Source organism: Pelodiscus sinensis, chromosome 8, assembly GCF_052426305.1.
Source record: "Pelodiscus sinensis isolate ZL-2025 chromosome 8, ASM5242630v1, whole genome shotgun sequence".
NCBI lineage: Eukaryota > Metazoa > Chordata > Testudines > Trionychidae > Pelodiscus > Pelodiscus sinensis.
Window position 1 is genome coordinate 60,351,530 of NC_143059.1, and position 22,348 is coordinate 60,373,877.

The 22,348-nt window shown below is 43.7% G+C and overlaps 2 protein-coding genes across 8 annotated transcripts in view; one reads left to right on the forward strand and one right to left on the reverse strand.

The window, feature by feature from the left end:
* The window catches only part of ENO4 (enolase 4), a 68,096-nt gene extending 54,561 nt beyond the window's left edge, over positions 1-13,535 (reverse strand). For 3 of the 4 annotated variants that reach the window (XM_075935395.2, XM_075935397.2, XM_075935392.2), the window contains exons 1-3: positions 13,225-13,535; positions 3,963-4,091; positions 591-781 (exon numbers count right to left, since the gene is read on the reverse strand). In XM_075935395.2, coding sequence (XP_075791510.1) covers positions 591-781; positions 3,963-4,091; positions 13,225-13,404 — 500 coding nt within the window. In that variant the 5' untranslated portion in view covers positions 13,405-13,535. The remainder of the gene's footprint in view (positions 1-590; positions 782-3,962; positions 4,092-13,224) is intronic. The other variant, XM_075935394.2, reaches the window with a different exon arrangement.
* A 74-nt stretch (positions 13,536-13,609) lies between these two features.
* Positions 13,610-22,348, forward strand: part of HSPA12A (heat shock protein family A (Hsp70) member 12A) — a 220,886-nt gene continuing 212,147 nt past the window's right edge. For all 4 annotated transcript variants that reach the window (XM_075935390.2, XM_075935391.2, XM_075935386.2 and 1 more), the window contains exon 1: positions 13,610-13,840. The gene's annotated coding sequence lies outside the window, so the exon portion shown is untranslated. The remainder of the gene's footprint in view (positions 13,841-22,348) is intronic.

Sequence of the window (22,348 nt, forward strand, 5' to 3'; positions counted from 1 at the left end):
CAGGTCCCGGTGATGCTTGCCAGGGAATGGCACCCCTAGGCACATGGTCAGCCAGAGAAGCTCTTTGTGCTGCACTTTACACTCACAGGCATTGCCCCATACAGCTCCTGTTGGTCACAGTTCCTGGCCAATGGGAGCTACAGAGCCCTCACTCGGGGTAGGACCAGCTCTGAGAGCCTCTCAGTTCATGGCAACCCCTACACTTTGGGGTTGCAGAGATCTGGCAGCCACTTCTAGGAATAGCGCAGAGACAGGGCAGATAGGGATCCTGCCTTAGCCCTGGATACCCACTGCGCTGTCGACTGGAGATGCCAGGGTCCCTTTTCAACCAGAAAACTGGACACCTTGTAACCCTAGCTAGGATGAATTTCACATTATATAAACACAGCAGTGGGAAATAATATAGTGTACAGCTTCACGTGGCAGTAATATCCTAGAAATATTGTGTAGAAAGAATCAGGAATAACATTAGAAAAAAATACTGAGATTTTAAATATATTATTTTATTTACAACACAGTTATTTGCATGTCAAGTGCAAGAATTTGTTTTACTACTGTAAAAATCAATTAAATAAATATGCAGGACCTACCCAAGTAGCTCATCAACTTTACACTGGTCAGTAGGTTTCAAGTCTCTGAGCATTTCGTTCAGTGATCCATTTACCCATTCTAGGGCTCTATTAATAGAATCATTTATTTCTTTCTCATCAGCATCAATTGCTTCAGGGGAAGCATTTTCAAGGATTTCAGAGTGAGAAGAGACCATGATAGAACAAATGCTCTGCAAAATGATTGTGAAAAGCTTACAAACTATTCCAGTTCTAAATTTGAAATGTCACTTTAAAAGATTTCAAAGATACGGCCTTAAACATATCCCCTTGCCTGCAACTTAATTGATCCAATAGGCTTTTTCTTGGTTTCTTGTGCTCCTGCAATTATGGCTTTTCATCTAAGATTTTCAAACTATTAATGAGTATTACTTATGTGTTAATTTTCCTGTCACACATTTTTTATATTCATTTTATAGAACAGTAAGGTAAGATTTAGTGTGATTTAGCAACTGGCCCAAAATAAGGCCCTGAGCCTGCATATCTGATCCATGCCAACAGACCCTTAAACCTATGTGGCGTCTCCAATCCAATTCAGTGGGGCTCTGCATGAAAACAGGGATCAGACTGCACCTATGACATTGACAGCACTGGGAACAGAACCCAAGACTCCTAGTTTGTGTTTTAGCCACTAGAATATTGTTAAAACTCTGCTAGACAAGGTGGGGGAGGTAGTATCTTTTACTGGACAAACTTCTCTTAGTAAACGAGACAAGCTTTCAAGCTTTCTCATAAGTCTTTGGCAGGTCTGAAGTGTGAACTTCTTTGCGTAAGTTATTGCTTTTTCAGATCTTTCAGCAATGGAAATTCTTTACAAATATTAGTGAAAATAGACTGAAAAATATACAAAATAAATGTTTTAAAAAGATGACTAGAGGTAACTTTATTTAGGAAAAAATCAAAACATTGCATCTATTTCCTCTTATGAAATAAGCATCTGCACAAGTAAGTTTCATAAGTGCTATTTGCCTGGTAATATGTTTATAAATTGCATTAACAAATCAGACACAAAAAGGGTTAATGACAGTATCAAATATGTATAAATGCTGGTGAACCACAATTAAGGATACAATTCACAGTGGTCATCAATTCTGTGATTTTTCCTGGACCTCTGTGACGACTTCTGGGACAGCTGTCAGCCTTATGACTGCAAGCATAGCTGACTGGCAGTCAGCCCTAGCACAGTATCTCTCAGACTAGCTGGAGAACCCGCTGGAGCAGCGGCTCCCGGCCCGCTGGAGCAGCAGCTGAGGTTGGGTCAGTTCCTGTGGGGCTGGAGCAGCAGTAGCCAGCACCTGTCACAGGAGCAGTAGCTGGACTGGAGCAGCTGAAAGCCCCAGCAGCACTCTATTTGTCCCCCTCTATCCACCCCAGCCACTTTTAGTAAAAGTTGGAGACAGGTCATGGGCTTCTGTGAATTTGTTTACTTCTGCAATCACTATCTGACTTCTTATTAAAAATGCCCATAACAGAATCTTAACCATGTACAGGAATTGTCAACTGTTGCAGTAAAAAAAAAAAAGTCATATAATGGAAATGTGAATTTTAAAATGAACTCCATTTTGACTAGTCACTAATTACTGTGCATCCTTTACAGATTTCCTAAGGGAATGACTGCCTTAAGGAAGTTAAACAAAATGAACCTAAAACACTTTCCAATCTGGATTTTTTATTTATATATAAACACCATCTCCTTTTCTGAGCATCTTCAATTAAGTTAATTATAGTTATATTACTAGGAGGGTGTAAACAGCTACCATCTATAGTGCAATTGAGAGACAAAGTGGATGAGGTAATATCTTTTATTGGACTAACTTCTCTTGGTGAGAGAGAGAAGCTTTTAAGCTTATACAGAGCTCTTCTTCAGTTCTAGGCGTGTCACAGCTAAATATAAGATAGAACAGATTGTTTAGCATAAGCAGTTAACATGTGTTTCAGTGGACCATTCAAGTTGAAGGGTCTGTTAACATCATTCCAGTTGGGGGGGGAGGGAAAGTAGCTTGGATGGGAGGGGGTTGTTAATGGGTTACAGATTGTTGTACTGAGTCATAAACCCAGTGTTTCTATTCAGTCATCTATGGAACACCTTGGATGCTAATACAGAATAATGCTAATGTGAGAGGAATACAGCACTAGTCTTGAACTTCTGGAACACACAATATTTTTGAATAGAGTGAAACACACATTGCACTAAACTCTCAGGGTGAAAACCTGTTCTTTCACATGAACTGTGTTAATATTAGACAGTGTGCTTTTTTTCCCTGAAATACAATAGTGTAATAGGAATAAAAAGATATGTAACTAAAAAAAAATGAGAGAAAATAAATGTAGAGTAAAAATGTTTATACAAGCAGAATTGCCTCCAAGACCAGGAACAGTTCTAATGCCCTGATCCTGCAAATACATATGTATGTAAGTTTAAGCACATGTGTAGTAAGGCTGTGAATGTTTAACTGGTAAGTCTCACCCTTAATGGTTAAGGTTAACTGGTGGGGACTGGAATAGCTTCTCACCTGACACAGGCAGGAGGGTGATCCAGCTCCATGGAGGACCCTCCACGGACAGGGACCGCTCTAGTTTGGCTGATGCGGGGGAGGAGGGGGCCTGCAGCAGGCAGGGGGGACACGCCACTGGGCTGGAGGAGCCCCTCCATTCACCTTTCCCCTTTAATTGGTTAAACAGTTAAACAATATGTTTAACCGTTTAATTAATTAATTGGGATTTTACATCTCTAATGTGTAGTTCTGTTGACTTCAGTGGGATTATTGAGCACATGTGTGTGTGTTTATAGGATTGATGCCTCACTTAGCACATTACCAGTGAAAGAAGACTCAGAAAGGTGCCACTGAAACATTTTTAAAAAAAGAAAAGCAAGACACAAAACTCCAAAACTCGTGTTATGTAGGGAGGAGGAGTTAAATTAGGGTCCAAGTCTAAGAAGTGCTAAAAGCTATATTCTGCCACCAATGGAATCAAGAGTTTTTCATGTGGTTGCTTTGGCTGCATAACAGGATATTTTTTGTGAGATAAGCAAGAGGGTACAATTATATGACAAACAACAACATATATAAATGTAATTTCACATGTGGGTCACAAATTGAAATACAATCATTATTATTCCCAAAACAGTGAATTCTGTATAATATTTGGGGGTAGTGCAAATTAGTTAATTTTCATTTGAGTTTTGCTACTTCTGACTTACAAAAGTAATTATTTCAGGAACTTGATCTACACTTATCTCCTCCATCTTGTCTCAATAACTAAAATGACCCATCACTAACAATGGTGAAGATGAGCATCTCTCTGTAATAATGTCCTGTTTGGATATATAACAAAATAAGATGCAGCTCATACCTTCTCATGGTTTTTAACCGTGCAAAATATTTCCACTTCTAATGTTGGTCGACCAGCTCCATCAAAGACTTTTCTTCCAATTAATTTGCATATCACTGGAGGTTTTGAAAATTTAGAGAAGTAGTTAGCCTTGAAGAAGAGAAAAAGTTTGATTAAAAAAAATCAATTTTCTGTGTAAATTAGCCTTTCATTTTATTTTAGCATTAAATCAATCACTGGGTAAATCTATTTTTGTGCCTTGATAGTCATCAGGGTACTTCAGGTAATAGCATTCTTATTCCTGTGTTGTGTGCTTAAGAATCATTCTAAAACCTGGGCTTACACGACTGTTGACAATCTATATAATATTAATTTCTATTAATGTTCATATTGTGACAGATATTACAGCCCCATAGTGTTTAATTGGAGACTCTTATATTAAATTTATGAATGGTTTATGTATTATTGTGTCCTTCTACATGAGGGAAGGTTACCACAACTCCACCAGTAGTTTAAACATACAACTCTCTGGAGTAGTTTGAATATACTGCTTTAGGCTAGTTTTCCAGAGACTAGGAAAAAAAGAAAGGGCTTTTGGTATAAAATAATTGGTTTTAATTCATTTGTGACCTTCCTTTTGATTCAGCAAATGGACTGGACCATTGCTCCTAGGGAGAAACCAACTCTGGAGGGAGGGGATGGAAGAGTGTTGATCTATCAAGGCCCCCTAAGACTGATGAGTGATTTCTGGCATGTTTAATAAGCATGTTAGACCTTCCATTGTTTTTTTTTTGGGGGGGGGGGGTTCTGTGATGCTTTTATACTAAGAATAAATGTGCACAGCTCAGAAAAAGCAACATGGTAAACAATGTTCCCTCTAATCTTTTCCATCCATGTGTGGATTTTTTCCATCCATGTGCAGAATAGCATTTTAACGTACACTGAAGCATGTGTGAATGCGCACCCACAATAGAAAACACAAAATCTAGCTGTGGGTACTCTGTTAATCATCTGGGCGATAGGGATGCCCAGGCTGAAGCCTCCCAACACAGGTTGGGGGGTGGAGAGACGGGAGCTGCTCCAGCCTGGCTGGGCCAACTGCAATGTGCCATAGGTGCTCCAGACCAGCTGGCTTCACCGAACCATGACACAGAAGACCCAGGCAGGCCACAGCGGCCTCTAGCTTGTGGTGCGGTGGGATCCCTGCAGGCACCAGAGCTTGTCTAGCCAGCTAAGGGCCAAGCTGGAGGAGCCCCCACTGACTGCAGGCTATCCAGGCCCCAGTTAACCAGTTAAAATTATATCATTTAATCAGTTAACATTTTAAAGGAATATCTACATCCCGACAGTAGCATTTGAATGCCTCCTGAGGGGCAGCACAAGCAATAGCTTACAAGGAACAGTGATGGTAACTTGTAAATAGGCTTGGTAGGATTCAGTTTTAATCAGTAAATATCAATTTCAACTGACACGCTGCAAATGACTGAAAAAATATTAATTGGTACAAGACTGAATGTCACTGGCCCTGCAAAAGAGCAAGGAACCCTCTGCAACCATGCTGTCATGGGACTGAATGAGCTGGTGTTCAGCAGTGAAGATGCAGAGGGCTCCCTGAATGACTCTTGTGGCAGTACAGGAACCCCATAATAGATCTCCTGGCTCGGGAGTGCCAAGGGACTCTGCTGTACTCTGCCAGGAACACAGTCTTCCTCACATCTTACGGGGTGTCACCAGCCCTGCAGCTCTGTTATCACCATAGTGAGGAAACAGGGCTATGACACCAGAGCTGCAGAGGGCTTCTTGCCTGGCTGCATGACTGAACCAATCTCCACACGTGCAATATGTGAGGAGGCTGTGATTACTGTGATCTAGAAAATCAGAGACCACCAGCAAGAACCCCCAGCTATGAGGAAGGTCCTTGTAGGAACAGCTCCCACACTTCTGGCTGGTGAGTGAATGAGTCTAGCGACATCCAATTCCTGCAGACACAAGTCACAGAGGTCCCACCAAGGGGAGGAGACACCAATGATACTCTAATTTTTTCCACCCATATGCAGAATACATTTAATTATGTGCACAAAGGTATGACTAATGTGCACCACTGGTAGAAATACATGTTGCTGGCTGGAGGCAATCTACTAATCAGCTGGGCAGCATCTTGAAAGGAGAATGCAAAGTACTCTACTTAGGAAGGAATAATCAGTTTCACACATAAAGAAAGGGAAGTGACTGTCTAGGAAGGAGTACTGCAGAAAGGGATCTAAGGGTCATACTGGACCACAAGCTAAATATGTGTCAACAGTGTGATGCTGTTGCAAAATAAGCAACATGATTCTGGGATGCATTAACAGGAATGTTGTGAGCAAGATATGAGAAGTCATTCTTCTGCTCTACTCTGCACTGATTAGGTCTCAATTTGAGTATTGTGTCCAGTTCTTGGCACCGCATTTCAAGACAGATATGGAGAAATTGGAGAAAGTCCAAAGAAGAGCAACAAGAATGATTAAAGGCCCAGAGAACCATCCTGTGAAGGAAGACTGAAAGAATTGGTCTTGTTTAGTTTGGAAAGGAGAAGACTGAGAGGGGACATGATAGCGGTTTTCGGGTATCTAAAAAGGTGTCACGATGCGGGAGAAAAATTGTTCTCCTTGGCCTCTGAGGATAGGACAAGAAGCAATGTGCCTAAACTGCAGCAAAGGAGGTTTAGGTTGGACATTAGGAAAAACTTCCTGTCAGGATGGTTAAACACTGGAATAAGTTGCCTAGGGAGGTTGCGGAATCTCCATTAGTGGAAATATTTAAGAGCAGGTTAGACAGACATCTATCAGGGATGGTATAGACCAGGCATGTCAAACTGGTGATTGTCGGGGCGCATGCAGCCTGATCAAAATTTTTTCCAGCCCATCAGTACATTTTTATAAAGGAATAAAGTGCAGCCCGCTTGGCATTCACATGGCTGAGTGCAGATCACAGCCAGCCGGGCTGCTCTGCGCTGCAGTGACTGCTCACGAGGCCGCTCTGTGCACAGAACCCAGCACAGGCTCGCGGCCGGCCGGGCTGCTCTGTGCTGGGTGCTCTGCACACGTGCTCACAGCCAGCTGAGCCACTCTGCCCATGGCTCCCAGCACGCTCTCACAGCTGGCCACTGTGCTCATGCCGCCCCAGCGCATCTGAGGAAGAAATGTGTGGCGGCAGCAATAGCAACTCCGGAACCCAGATATTAGATAGGGGGACCTGGATGTGGGGGAGAGAGGCGGCATTAGGTTTGGGGGGCCTGGCTGTGAGGGAGAGAAGTTTATACTTGTTTTTATTTCAACAAAACAAGTTATGTATCATATAAAAATTAAAAAGTACCTTAAATGTATATGTAAATTAAAAATTATTTTATCTGAGCAAATAATTTCACAAATCAAATTATTGTAGTATATTAAAACAAGACATGAAAAAATATTATAAACTATACCTAAAACATAATCTATAACAATAAATAATTACGACTTTCTGATAAAGTACATTTTCTTTGGTGGCCTGAAAGCTATCAGTTTTTGTTTGTGCGGCCCTCAGTAGGCTTCGAGTTTAACATGCCTGGTCTAGATAGTACTGGGTCCTGCCATGAGGACAAGGGACTGGACTCGATGACTTCTCGAGGTCCCTTCTAGTTTTAGTTTTCAATGAGTCTATGAATCTCTCCTGGGTGATCACCCAAGCACATTGCTTAGAGCAGAGGTGGGCAATAAAATGGCGGCAGTTTACCAGGGTTAGCTCCAGGTAGGATGCAGATGCTATACTGTATTTACTTGCACTTCCACAGGTACGGGTGACTGTGACTCCCATTGGCCGTGGATCAGAAAGGAGTGGAAAATTGGTCCCTACCTAACGACAGGTGATGGCTACAAGACTGGGAATTTCTAAAGCAGACCATAGAGGAAGAATACAGATGCAGTTACTCCAAAAACTGACATGCATAACTCGCCTCTCAGGCTGTGTCTACACTACATGCCTCTGTCGGCAGAGGCATGTAGATTAGGGTTGTAGGCAAAAGTAAATGAAGCCACGATTTAAATGATCGCAGCTTCATTTACATTTACATGGCTGCCATGCTGAGCCAACAAACAGCTGATCATCTGTTTGTCGGCTCGCCGCTAGTCTGGATGTTCCCCCTGTTGACATCAAAGCCCTTTGTCGGCAGCCCCGTTATTCCTCATGGAATGAGGTTTACCGGGGCTGCCGACAAAGGGCTTTGATGTCGACAGGGGGAACGTCCAGACTAGCGGTGAGCCAACAAATAGCTGATCAACTGTTTGTCGGCTCAGCGCGGCAGCCATGTAAATGTAAATGAAGCCGCGATCATTTAAATTGCGGCTTCATTTACCTTTGCTGAACAAACAAATCTACATGCCTCTGCCAACAGAGGCATGTAGTGTAGACGTACCCTCACTGTCTGGGGGCCCATTCAGGAGTTCGTGATGCTGCAGGAGTATGGCGTTCTGTTCTTGAAAAAGACATGTAAAAAAAAACGGCACCAGCCTATCTCTAACTAGTACAGGGAAAAAGACAAAGGAGATAGCAGAGTTGTCCTGATTAGGATAACGCCATTTGGAGGATGACTCGTGAAATCTGGCATGTCTTAATTTATTAGTTAAAAAACTACTATCAAGCAATGCTGGAGGTTGAAAAAAGCCACCCTCTTTCAAAAAGAGGTTCTCATATGTGGTGCAATGTGTATACACTGCTGCTGAGTTCATAATGTCTGCCACTTTTGCCTTCACTTAGGCATATGTTAAGGATATTAGAGAAACAGCCTGGGTAAGATAATATCTTTTGTTGGACCAATTTTTCTTGGTCTCCTGTCTCTCTCACCCACAGAAGTTGGTCCAATAAAAGGTAACTAGGGGTCTGCACTTACTGCTCGCTACACTCGCCAACCCCTCTCTCGTGGGGGGTAGGCAACTCCGGTTAACCCGCAGCCACCAAGGAGGGCTACAGCAGCCTCTCTCCCCCCTTCCCCATCTTCAGCCGTGCCAACCTAGGTCCCTTCTCTTTCTCCCGGCCATGCCAGTGTGGGCCCCTTTCCCATCCCCAGCCATGCCAGCCCAGATCCCTTCTCTCTCCCCCGGCTGTGTCAGCTGGGCCCTTTCTCCCTCTCTGCCTACGCCAGCCCAGGCCTGTTTGCCCTCCCCTGGCCATGCTAGCCCAGGCCTTTTCTCCTTCTTTGTCTCCCCACCACCAACTGTGCCCCTCCAAGCCCTTTTAACCGCCCCCCCCCCCCAGCTGCACCCCCCTGGGCCCTTTCTCCCTCTCTGCCCCTACCCGTGGCCGCCCCAGCCCAGGCACTTTCTCTTTCTACCCCAGCCACACCAGCCTGGGACCCTTTTCCCCTCGCTGTACCCCCCAGTCCTTTTCTCTCTCCTGCTCCCAGCCATGCCCCCCGAGCTCTTTCTCTTACCTTCCACCCCCTCTTCAGCTGTGACCTAACCCTAATCCCATCCCTCTCAGCCACAGCGGGCCCAGCTCTCTCCCCCGGGGCTTCTGGGGGAGGGGATAGAGGGGGCCACTCACAGGCCCTACACTCTTCCCCCCCACCAACAGGGGGAGGGGGCCCACTCATAGGCCCCACACTTTTTCTCCTGGCTGCCAGGGGAGAGAAGGGGGACCGCTTGCAGGCCTCATGCTCCTCCCCCCGAACAACAGCTGAGCACCAGAGAGGACTGAGGCCCCACACAGCAGTTGAGAACTAGGGAAAGAAAGGAGGGAGGAAGGGGCTGCAGGAGGCAGAGTGATGTGATGACATCACACTGTCATCCTGCAGGAAAAGGTTTTTTATAGAGAGAAAGAGTTTACCAACCTCATCACTACTGACTTCAGTCACTAATCATATAAGTTAAAGGAAAAATATTTCTAAGTATTTAAAGAGAGGAAGCAAATAAGAGAGCTGACTACAAGACACAGCACAAAGAAAAAAGGATTGCTTGTAAATGTTTCTTTTACCCAACACAAGCACTTCATCTTCTCAGCTTTCTTCAGCTAAATATGTAGATAATGTGACAAGCTGACTAAGTCAAGTTGCTCATAGAGGAATCATTAATTATTTACAGTTGTTCAATCTGCGCTGATACAGTAAATGCCCCAGAGGGACATGCAGGTTGGATAGACATCTATCAGGGATGATCTAGGTTATGCTTGGTCCTGCCATGAGGGCAGGGGACTGAACGATCGCTCAAGGTTCTTTCCAGTTCTTTCCAAAGACAGCTGAAAAGAAACGATCACCAAATCCAGAGTGATTGTAAAGTAGGAAGTGAACTATAGCAGTTTGGAACTAAAGACACCAGTGTAACTATTGATGAAATCCTGATGAATGGAGTGTTGCACAGAGTAGAAAGCTACACTGAGGAGATAGAGGCACACCTAACTAAGAAGCAGAGTACAAAAAATTTCAAATATCACAAATTTTGTACGATTTACCATTTTAATAAAATATAGTCTGAAATTAGTGGTCACATCTTATCCTGGAGAGTAATTATACTTGAGGGCACATGGAACAATGTAATGAATAATGCATAAGTTTCAAGGCTTCATTAGCATAGAGACATTCTTGTAGGAGGAAGCATTGGAAGGTAATTTTTTAAAACAGCTTCTTGTTGGCCATTCCAATGGGTATTTTACTAGCGATGCTAGCTCCTGTGTCTGACTGTGCAGAGCTTTGCTGCAAGATGCTCAGAGACTCTCTGAAGGCAGGGAGGTGGAGTGGCCTAGCAGATACAGCATTTGCCCGGGGAGTGCAGAGTTGAGGGCTTGAGACCCTCTGCCCACCCTGGGAGCACCCAGACAGCCAATACTGACTGCTCACAAGAAGTCATTCTTCTGCTCTACTCTGCACTGATTAGGTCTCAATTGGAGTATTGTGTCCAGTTCTGGGCACCACATTTCAAGAAAGATGTGGAGAAATTGGAAAAGGTCCAGAGAAGAGCAACAAGAATGATTAAAGGTCTAGAGAACACGACGTATGAAGGAAGACTGAAATTACTGGTCTTGTTTAGTTTGGAAAGGCGAAGACTGAGAGGGGATATGATACCAGTTTTCAGGTATCTAAAAGGGTGTCACAACATGGGAGAAAAATGGTTCTCCTTGGCCTCTGAGGATCGAACAAGAAGCAGTGGGCTTAAACTGCAGCAAGGGAGATTTAGGTTGGACATTAAGAAAAACTTCCTAACTGTCAGGATGGTTAAATACTGGAATAAGTTGCCTAGGGAGGTTGTGGAATCTCCATCACTGGAGATATTTAAGTGCAGGTTAGCTAGACATCTATCAGGGATGGCCTAGATCAGTGTTTCTTAAACTTTTTAAGACTGAGGAACACCAAACAATATATATTTTTTTTAAATGGGGAACACCAAGGATTCTTTTTTCAAGAAAAAAAACCCCCGGCCCCCAGGGAAAATTTGTCGAGCAAAACAAAAATAACCACCGGACCAGGAGAGAAGGTAGAGGAGGGTCTCGGGGTAGGGTGTCAGGCCAGAAGGGAGAGTAGAGGAGGGGACTTGGGGCAGGGAGGGTGCAGAAGGAGACTTGGGCCAGGGTGTCAGTGTCAGAGCAAGCTGGGAATGCGGGGTTTTGGCAGGGGGAAGGGAGTGAGGGGGGTCTGGGCATCAGGGGGGATGCTTACCTGGCTTGGCACCCTGCTGCAGCAGGGAAAGCCTCCAGGGAGCATGCTCTTGTTCCTCAGGGGGGAGGTGGGGTGGGTTGTGGAGAGCTCAGTCAACACTCCCTTCCCCTCCTCCCCCCATGCAGTAGGGAGTCTAGCGCAGCTGCAGCACGAGGCCAGGCTTCCCGCTGGCAGGGGAAGAGTAGAAACTCCAACCGTCCCCACCAGATGAAACTCTGCCACTTCCCCAGCAGGCTGGGGAGGGGTGCAGGAGAGAAAGAGCAGCAGTGCATGGGGGGCAGCAGAGCCCAAGCGTGCCCCGTGGGGGGGTACGGGCAGCAGAGCCCGAATGCGACGCATGTGGGGGGGAAGGGCAGTAGAGCTTGAGCCAGGTTCCCTGGAGGCACCAGTTTTAAAACGCCGAGATCCGGAAGCAGCTCCTCATCTCCGGCCACCTTTCCCCCTCCCAGCGGCCGCTCCTCATCTCCGGCCACCGCTCCCCCTTCCAGCAGCAGTGGCCTCTGTAAAAGCAGCCGCCTGCACACGTGGAGGAGGAGGAGGCTGCGCAGCAGCAGAGGGCCGTCCTGAGGGCTAGGGGGAGACAGGACTCTGCAGGGGGTGAGGGAGCAGAATTTTTTCTGTTTTCTCCTCGGCACACCTCTGACTGTCTCTGTCGCGGAACACAGTTTAAGAAACGCTGGTCTAGATGATACTGGGTCCGCCATGAGGGCAGGGGACTGTACTCGATGACCTCTCAAGGTCTCTTCCAGTTCTAGTGTTCTATGATTCTGACAGAGGTGGGCTGATTGTCTGTTTCACCAAGGCCTAAGGGGATCTGATTACCACTAGCAGTGTGAAAACTAACCAGACTCCTTTTATCTTCATTCTGCTGCTGCTTGGCAGAGGTCTGCACAGCAGTTGTGGCTGTGAAAGCATCTCCCTACAGTCACAGAGTGAAATACTTTCCAGTCTTGTTATTCAATCAAGCTATCTTAGCATAACTGAATAGCTCTGTTAAAAGGGCCATCTCATGCTGTCATTCCAGCAGCTGACAAACTCAAACGTTCAAAAATCAAAAATCGTGTCCCTACCCTCACACTGTGACATCATGTTTTCAAATCCGTTTTAAGGTAAATTCAGCTCTGGTTTCTAGGCTAGGGCGCAGGCGGAGCCATTTTTAAAGCTTTGCTCCACTGCCCGAGGATTAAATGCTCTTTTGGTAGAAACTGGAATGGTCACAAAATCCCAAGAATCCAGGAGCTGGGGCTTCATGAAAATCAGCCAGGAGCCAAGCCTGATGCTAATATCACCTGAGCTGCACCCTTACACTGGGGCAGCATGGGGGGGGGGGGTCAGTCATGGGAAGCACCTTCTGAGTGATGCTGTGGCAGGGCCAGAGGCTGAATAACCCCTGGACTACCCCAGGCCTTCTGCCACGGGGGGAGGAGGGAGGGTTGAGCCTCATTCTCGCTCCCTCCAGCACCTAAGCACCCCCCCCTTTGGCCTCCACCTTTCCCACCCATTGCCCCTGCGCGCGCGGGATTATGGGAGCCGTCAAGTGGGGGGGGGGGGGTGAGATAGCGCTGTCCTGGCGCATTAGCCGGCCCCTCTCTGCCCTCCAGTTCGGCGCCTGCGCACTACCTCTCCCTCTGTAAGTACCAGGTGGCCATAGAGGTCCGCGGGACGCAGGTAAAATGTGGCGTTGAGCGCCTCCTCCAGCCGCTGCGGGACCTCGTTGCTGCGATAATACTCGGCCGCCTGGTGCCTGAGATCTGGGAGACACCGCTGCTGCCGCCGCCCGCCTTCCCCACCGGGCTCCATCGGGTTGAGAAGGCTGCTGCTGCTAGGAGACGGGGCGCGCGCGCCGACTTCTCGCGACAGCTGCCGCCGGCGGTTGCTTTCCGCGTGCTCTGTGCCAAGAGTCGACCGTTAGACCCCGCCCTCAATCCCTAATCGCCCCTCCCCCCGCGCGGTTTCCCTCCGGCTCGGGCCCTCCCCGCCTCTGCCAGCGAGCTGCTGCGTGACCCTGGGCAAGTCACTCGCCAGCTCTGAAGCCTTCAGTTTTGCCCGGGAGCCGCGGCGGCTGAGCGTGCTTCCCGCTCTTCCTCACACGCGGCCTTTGGGCTGCAGGTGATGTGCCGTTGCCATGGCTGTGTGAGCAGCTGGGAATTCATCGCGATGGGTGGCGTCGCCCTGGCTATAAACTGTACCACGTTGCTGGGCTGCTTCTGGCTGCCCAGAGAGTCAGATGTTCAAGGTGAGGGTAGGCGCTCGCTCTCCGCCTCTTCCAGGGCTTGGTTATGCACTTGAGGGCTAGACACTTCCAAGCGAGTTCCCGTCTTGTGTTAAAACTGTTTTTGAACAACAAAATTGCGCAAGATTAGCATCCTGAAAGAGAGACAGATTATAGCTTGTGAAATAGCTAGTGAGGACAAAGCTGCCAAGTGCCCCCAGCAACTTCACTTCTGCTTTTAAAAGCCCTTTACTTTCAATGGGGCGGGGGGGAGAAACATTTCACAACCTAAATGATCATTTTTAGTCTACAATTTCTCACCACAAAACTCTCTTCTCGCCCTGTACATTGGTTAAAGTGACTGAAAATGGAGACACTTTAAATGCTATTAGCTGAACACTTCCTCGCTTCTAAAACCAACTTGTGTAGACCTTGTGACTCATTTGTATGTTCACTTATCTGGGGTTGTTGGCAATCAAGAAAAATCCCTACACATTTTTTTCCCTATTGAGATATTCCAGTATTTCTCTGAAAACCTAATCCCTCTTTCTATGTCCGCTGCTTTCTCAGAATAATTTTCTGAACTGACACCTGGTATTCCTTAAGGAATTTGGCTTTCTCCGTCGTCGCAGTTTAGCAAATTTAAATAGTCATCTGAAACTGAGCTTGTGGAAATCTAAAATGTTAATTTCTTGCCTTATGCCTTTTATAAGGGTGTTGATAAAGCATTGATTAACTAAAGTTCTCAATCATATTCTGAGGCTACTTGTAATTGAATGAAAACTTTGAGATTTTTTTTCCAACACTGCTGGTCAACTGTAAGGAAGCAGTGACTAGAAGGCAGTTTTGACAATGATTGGTTCTTCTTGACTAACCCATCTAAAATAACAGTAAATAATCTCTTAGAAATATTTGTCATTTTAATTTATTGATAAAACTAACATGCGTATTTTCTTTAGTTGCTGATAATTTCCATTAACACTAATAAAAGCTGCAGGTATGTAGTAAAAGAAGGATTTATTCTACCTATTCTTGTGGTAACTCATTAATAAAGCCGTTTCATGCTATTAGTGATGTCTATGCAACCCTATTATTGTCAGTAGGCAAACACTGGTGTAATAAATGGGGATTCAGTGAACAGCTGTGTTAATTGAAAGGAATTCAACTCTTTCTCTTAGCTTTGTTAATTCCATCTGTTAAGAGGAGTAAAACACCATTTATAACTTGTATCTGTTTACTTTAGTAACAAATACAGGTTGAACGTCTGGCACTTTCGGGTCCGGTGTGATTTTAGTTAGCCAGATGCTCATATCCATGATTAGTTGACAAGTTTCTTGTGGCAACATAAAGTTTGTTTACAGCCCACAGTTCTGGCTCTCAGTTTTCTGTGCTGCTATTTACCCTAATTTACCCCTAAATGTCTTCTAAGAGTCAAGTCAGCAGTGGAAGTGGTGGTAATCCTACTAGACAATATTGACCTCTCGTGGTCTGGCAAATTCTCTGGTTCGTTACCAGTCAGGTCCCAAGGGTGCTGGACTAGAGAGGTTCAACCACTATGACTAAATATCTGCAAGGAACAGATAAGGATAGAGATGTCACTTGTACTAATTTATGCTGTAAGATATTACTATTGCTGAATGTCACCTCCTTCCTCAGTAGAATTTGGGTGGTGGTTTAACTTCGATGAATTTAGCCTATAGTTCTTTCTTGGTCTTCTGCAATAAGAATTCAAATTTCTGTAATTAAAAAAAAAAAAAAAAAGGATTAAAATTACAAAAAACACACCATGTAAGTTTGCCATCAGTACTATAGTGTGTAAAAATCCATTTACATTACAATAAAGATTATGCCTTAATAAACATGTAAGGTTAAAAAGGTTCACAAATCCTTGTCTTTGGATATGTAGAGTAGTGAAGGGCTGTGGTACAATTTCTTTGTTAGAATGTCTTCAATGCCTAAATAAGTCTAATAGGATTATCAGCTTCCCTCATATGTCACATAATTCAGAAGAATATCTAAAAAGATTTTTCACTTTACATTTCAGAAGTTGGTTGCATCATTCTTTAATGATTACCTAATACAGATAAAGAAGATGGTATGTGTAATTTGTATCATAGTGAAATAATATAAATAGAAAACAATATCCCAAAACCAGATACAGTATGTTTAGATGACACCATCCTTTTTCTTAAAATTGTAAAATAACTCTGTATATTTCTGTCTTATTTGAATTATATCTCTAGCTTCACTGGATATGTATTTCCTTTTTTGTTTATATTATAAGGCACACATATTGGGAAATATACATCATCAAGAACAGAGATGCATTGGTCTTTGTTTGCTTATTAGGGGTTATTAATATGCTTTCTGTCGTAAGTATTTTTATGGTGCCAGTCAACATAGTATAGATAGAGGCACTGTAATACCTATATTTCATATAGACCTGTAAGCAACGAATAACAGATTTATTTTTTGCAACATTATAATTGAGCGCTCAAGACATGAGCTCAGATCCTTAAATCTGCTAAGATCATAGTCTTTCTGTTGTCCATATTCTTGTCAGAGTTCACAATGGGGTACAATGTAATCACTTTCTACAAATAATAGGGTGGTCTTTGGAGTCAAGTCTGAGTATGAGAGAAATCCATGTATTTAGAAATGTAAAATCAGGGGTGCCTTTTCTGCTTTGCAATGCAAATGTTTTCAAAGTACAGTATTGCTCTTTAGTTTCATAAGCAAAGGCAACCTTTATCACATCCGTCAGTACTTTTGTAGAGTTCATCTTCACTTTCATCTTGAGGTAGTCTATTAATGACATGGGCTTGAATCATAAACTTAAGGTTAGTCTGACCTGATTTAGTCCTATATTTACATGGCCAGCCATGAAATTTAAGTTGAGATTCAAATCTACATCTAAACTTTCCCACATTTGGGATAAACTTAAAAACAACAAATAATCTGGTAGAACTTTAAAGACTAACAAAACATGTAGATGGTATCGTGAGCTTTCGTGGGCACAGCCCACTTCTTCAGATGACCATTTGGGAGATATTTGTGTTTGGGATAGTGATTCAGACAGATCCGTCCCAGACAGATCTGTTCCATCCACTTCATTCCCCCTCTCCCATGTTTCTCTTTTAGTTTCAGTATTACTCATATGAGTATTCATTCTCCCCTATAATTATCCAAAACTTTTATGATTTCTTCAAGTTGTGGCTTTCACAACCTCAGGGACACTTGTGGGTCTGTTAGGCTCTACCCAAGGCAGCTGTACCTCAGATTTTTCAAAAGACGGCTTTAGGACTAAAATGTGAGAGTTGGTAGCCTTTGATTTAGCATGCTCATTTTCCAAAGGAAGTTTTAAATAAAAATAGTTAAAAATAAAGAGGTGTTTTAAATTCTAATTTTGAGCTGCTCTAGAGCACTGGAATCCAAAAAGAAATATTCCACCAAATTGTTTAGGTCCCTGTATTGTCACCAACTTCTATGCTTATAGAAAACTGGCCTCAAATTTTTCTAAATCTATTTGTGGATTCTAATGTGTAGATTTTAATTTTCCTTAGTTTACAGGTTATTGAGAGAATAAAGAAGGAGCGGTTTCAGTTTATGCTTTCAAGGCCTACTTACAAGATTTCTTTGTACACAAGTTATGAAGGGGCTATTTATGAGCGATCATGTCAAGGCCTACTTAACGGCTTCTTAGTTCAAGGATCGTTGACACAATAAACCATGACTCTCTTGGCAATGTTATTGTCTGTTGAATTAGTGCACTTGTGAGCATTCACAAAGCCTATACATTAAAGATCCTTGTGAAATTTTCTGTTTCAAGCATATTACTAAGATAAGAAATATATATCTTTATTCATCAGTTATGCTTTTTATACCAAAGTAGCAATAAGATGTTATTTCAAAAATAAGAGCAAGATAGCATTAATAAACTATTTAAAGAGCATATATTAACAAAAAATAAAGAACAAAACCAAACCCCCACAACTAAGGTGAGAGCGCTGTAGAGCAGAGCCAGAGGATCATATATTTGAGTTTGTAAATGGAGGAGTCAGGTGAGCCTCCCTTCAGCTAATCAGCTTTTTACCTGGGAAAAATGGCTGAGAGACAGCTAATCCTTCTTTTTCAGAACACTTTTGAAATGGAGTCTAGACTCTGATATAGTCACCAAATTTTTCACTTCTACAAGCCTATGGTTCTAATTAATTATATGGCAATAGATCCAACACATGTAGATTTTGGGACCTAAAAGTAGTAAGTATCACTATGATTATCCTGACTGATGTCTGGTGTGACACAATTTCTCCTTGCCGTGGAGAGGAAATATACTTCCCTACACCTAAGTGAACTCTATTGACCTCAATGGCTTGTTGTTGAACTGAGGGTATCTTTAGTGAAGGGGACTTATATGTCATGTATGTCCATTGTAAGTCTCAGAGCTTCTGACCAGTGTGACTGAACATTAAACAATAGTCACTAGAAGTGAACAGGTGACCCGTGTAATAGTTATAAATAACTATTATCTATTGAATATAATTGGTTTTAAATTACAGATAACTTCAAGTATATTTTAAAATGAATATCATGATAAAGAAAAAAATATTTGCTCAGTATTCAGCTTTTGGAAATCACTGAAGGTTAAACAGTTTTTATCACCTCTTTTTTTCCTCCAGAGAACTGAAACTTCTGGATTCTAGAGTTCAAAAGGAAGATGATAATTTAGTATTGTTATTTTTACACTGTTTTGAGACAAAATGTGTAATTATGTTTTCTTCTGAAAAGACATTATTTCCCAGGGTACAGCTCTAACTTTTACACTCTTAATCACTTGGGACATGTCTTGAACTTTTAACCTTTTCTAAGCTCTGATGCTGCAAATGATGGTCTAGCCTACTTGACACACAACCAAATTGTAGTTCAAAGTGGATGTCACAAACACTATGGTACCATCTGGAGTAAATATTTGGCTATCACGTTGGGATGAGCCAATAAAATCATAAATTCAAAATGTACTATTTTCTCCATTCCGCTAATTCAGGTTTCTGCAGTATACACACATTTTAATTTTCACTTAACCCCTTTTCCACTGCAAATAATTTTCATATAACATGAATATAATTTTCAGACAAGATATGAAATTAATATCACATTACTATAATACAGTTCCACTCATGACCTGCTATAAGTCAGATGTAAATAGCTTCCCTTAGCCTAGGGAAATGATGTATAAGTCTTGGAGCAAAAGGGTCCTGAATTATGTATCCATTGCTTCCACCGTTGCTTGTGTTTAATCATATCCTGTACTTGATAACCCTTATTAAATGAAACCTGACAGAAGCATGACAAATATCATTAACCCCTTTTTAAAAATCTAGGAAAATCCACACACAAAGCTAAGTGAATGGTAAGATTGCACTGGTAAGCAGTCAGAGGTGAGGAAATGCCAATGTTAATGCTGCGTGTCTGATTTTTAACTGCCTTATTAATAAGAAACTTTAGGACACATGACACAAAAATAGTTACACTTCTACATACACTTAAATAATATACTTTATAAATGCAACTTTGTATGTATATTGCTTTAGTGACTGAGCTTCTAATACAAATGACTGTTCAAAGGCATATCTGTCTGCAAAGAGTCTGTTCAAGGAATAGTTAGTTCATAGGTACTGGTAACATTTATGTAATTACATAATTAATGTGTAAATTATCTCAAGGCAAAATCTTGAGAGGCATTGAGTACCTTCAACTTCCATTGAACTCAGCATGAAGTCAGCTCATGTCATCTCTTAGAAGATGGTTTGAAATCAAAGATATACTGGAATGCCACAACAGGTGAAATTAGCGGTGTATTACAAGATGTGTATACAGGCAGAGTCTAACAAATCAGCAGATATTCTCTTGATATTTGCTGATATGTAGATATCCATGGCTCATTTTTGCAGATACAGATGTGGATTTGGATATAAATTTTGTATCTAGAACCCCAAAAATGTGCAGATATCTGCTTTTGCACCTTGAAAGTTTCCTAAATTTTGAGGACGTAGTAGTGGCTGGTAATCATCCAGTTGGCAGGTGCTTCTCTCTTTTCCGGATTAAAACATTGACAACAATTAGAACACAAGAATCAGATATATGGATAGTTGTAGTAATAGAGAGATTAAAAAGACTTGGACTTTTCAGCTTAGAAAAGAGGAGATTGAGGGGGGATATGATAGAGGTCTATAAAATCATGGCTGGTATGGAAAAAATAACAAAGTTATTTACTTATTCCCACAATAAAAGAACTAGGAATCACCAAATGAAATTACTAGGCAGCAGGTTTAAAACCAACAAAAAGGAAGTTTTTCTTCACTCAGCACATAGTCAACCTGTAGAACTCCTTGCCAGAGGAAGTGGTGAAGGCTAGAACTTTAACAGGGTTCAAAAAAGAGCTAGATAGATTCATGGAGGTTAGGTCCATCAATGCTATTAGCTAGGATAGGTACGAATGGTATCCCTAGCCTCTGTTTCTCTGGAGGTGGGTGACAGGGGAGGGATCACATGAAGATTGACTGCTGTGAGTCGTCCCTCTGGGGCATCTGGTATTGGCCACTGTTGGCAGACAGGATACTGGGCTAGATGGACCTTTGGTCTGACCCAGTGTGGTGGTTCTTATGTTCTGTTGATTTTAGGCAAAGTACAACCTTGCTTTTGCTGCAAAGTAATGTGATTTTTACAGCATATTCTTCAGCATTACTATATAACAACTGAAAACTGCACCAGGAGAGTGAACACAAAATATGTAATACGGCAACTTGCAGGAAAAAATTCTATTGATTATTAACCTGATGCTTTAGTTTCCTAGAATAGTGAAGATATCAAAAGTATAAATTCACAAAATTTTTTCATAAGGACTTGATCTTTCTGTCCTTGGACTAGATAATGCAGTAAGTTGTAGTGGTATAAACCTGGAGTGACCCTCGTGATTTCTGTGCAAGAGATCAGAATCTGATCCAAAGAGTGTAGTAGAAATTTTTCCTGAGAAACAAATGATAGATCAAGCTTTGCATTTTCCGCTCTCAGTATTTATGTATTGTTTTAAAAACAACCATATGTAGCACATTAAAAAACTGTTGAAATGGGAAATATAATAATAGCACTTACAGTGATCTGCCCTGACATAGCGAAATAACTGTTTAAACTAGAGACAATATTTCAGCTTTCTAGTTGTCATTTTTTATGAATATCAACAGTAAACCAGAGTGGAAACACTTGAGAATGAAGCTAAATATGTTCTGACAGGAAACCTTTTTCCTGTAGTGATACAATGCATCTGGTCAGTATTCTGGGGTATATGTGGAGCAAACCAATCAGGCAGTCACAACTTCAGCCATAAAACAATTACACTGTACAGGCAGTCCCCGGGTTACGTACAAGATAGGGACTGTAGGTTTGTTCTTAAGTTGAATCTGTATGTAAGTCGGAACTGGCATCAGCCACTGCTGAAACTGATCAGTTTCAACCGCGGCTGAATCTGGATGCCAGTTCTGACTTACATACAGATTCAACTTAAGAAACCCAGGCGTCCCCAAGTCAGCTGCTGCTGAAACTGATCAGCGGCTGATTTCAGGAAGCCTGGGGCAGAGCAACTCTGCCTCGGGTTTCCTGTAGTCAGCCGCTGGTCAGTTTCAGCAGTGGCTGCCTTGGGGACGCCTGGGGCAGAGCAGCTGGGGTGCTGCTGGGTTGCTCCAGTAGCGCGGCTTCTCGGCGCTACTGGAGCAACCCAGAAGCACCCCAGCTGCTCTGCCCCAGGCATCCTGATTCAGCCGCTGCTGAAACTGACCAGCAGCGGCTGAATCAGGACGCCTGGGGCAGAGCAGCTGGGGTGCTGCCGGGTTGGTCCAGAGCGGCGCTGCGGGACCAACTCGGCAGCCCCCAGCTGCTCTACCCCAGGGGTAGGCAAGAAAAGCCTGGTCTGCTGGGGGGGGGCACTAGCTGCACCCCCTCCCCAGCAGACCAGGGAGACGGGGGTGGCGGGACCGCCCAAGTCCTCCACGGCTTTGCTCCGTCTCCCTGGTCTGCTGACCTGGGAGATGCAGAGCAAAGCCGCAGAGCACGCGGGCAGCGGGACAGTCCAGGCACGCCGCGGCTGTCCCACTGCTGGCGTGCTCCAAGGCTTTGCTCCCCATCTCCCTGGTCTGCTGGTCAGACCAGGGAGACGGGGAGCAAAGCCGCGGAGCACGCCCGCAGCGGGACAGCCCAAGCGCGCCTGGGCTGTCCCGCTGCGGGCGTGCTCCGCGGCTTTGCTCTCCGTCTCCCTGGTCTGCTGGGGGGGTGTCCAGCAAAGCTGCTGGACCCCCCCAGCAGACCAGGGGGACAGGAGCAAAGCCGCCCAGGCGGAGGGACTCCCGCTGCCTGGGCAGCTTTGCTCGGGTGTCCCTGGTCTGCTGGGGGGGTCCAGCGGCTTTGCTGGACCCCCCCCAGCAGACCAGGGAGACCGGGAGAAGCTTTTCTCGCCCCAGAGGACACGGGTGGCGATCCGCC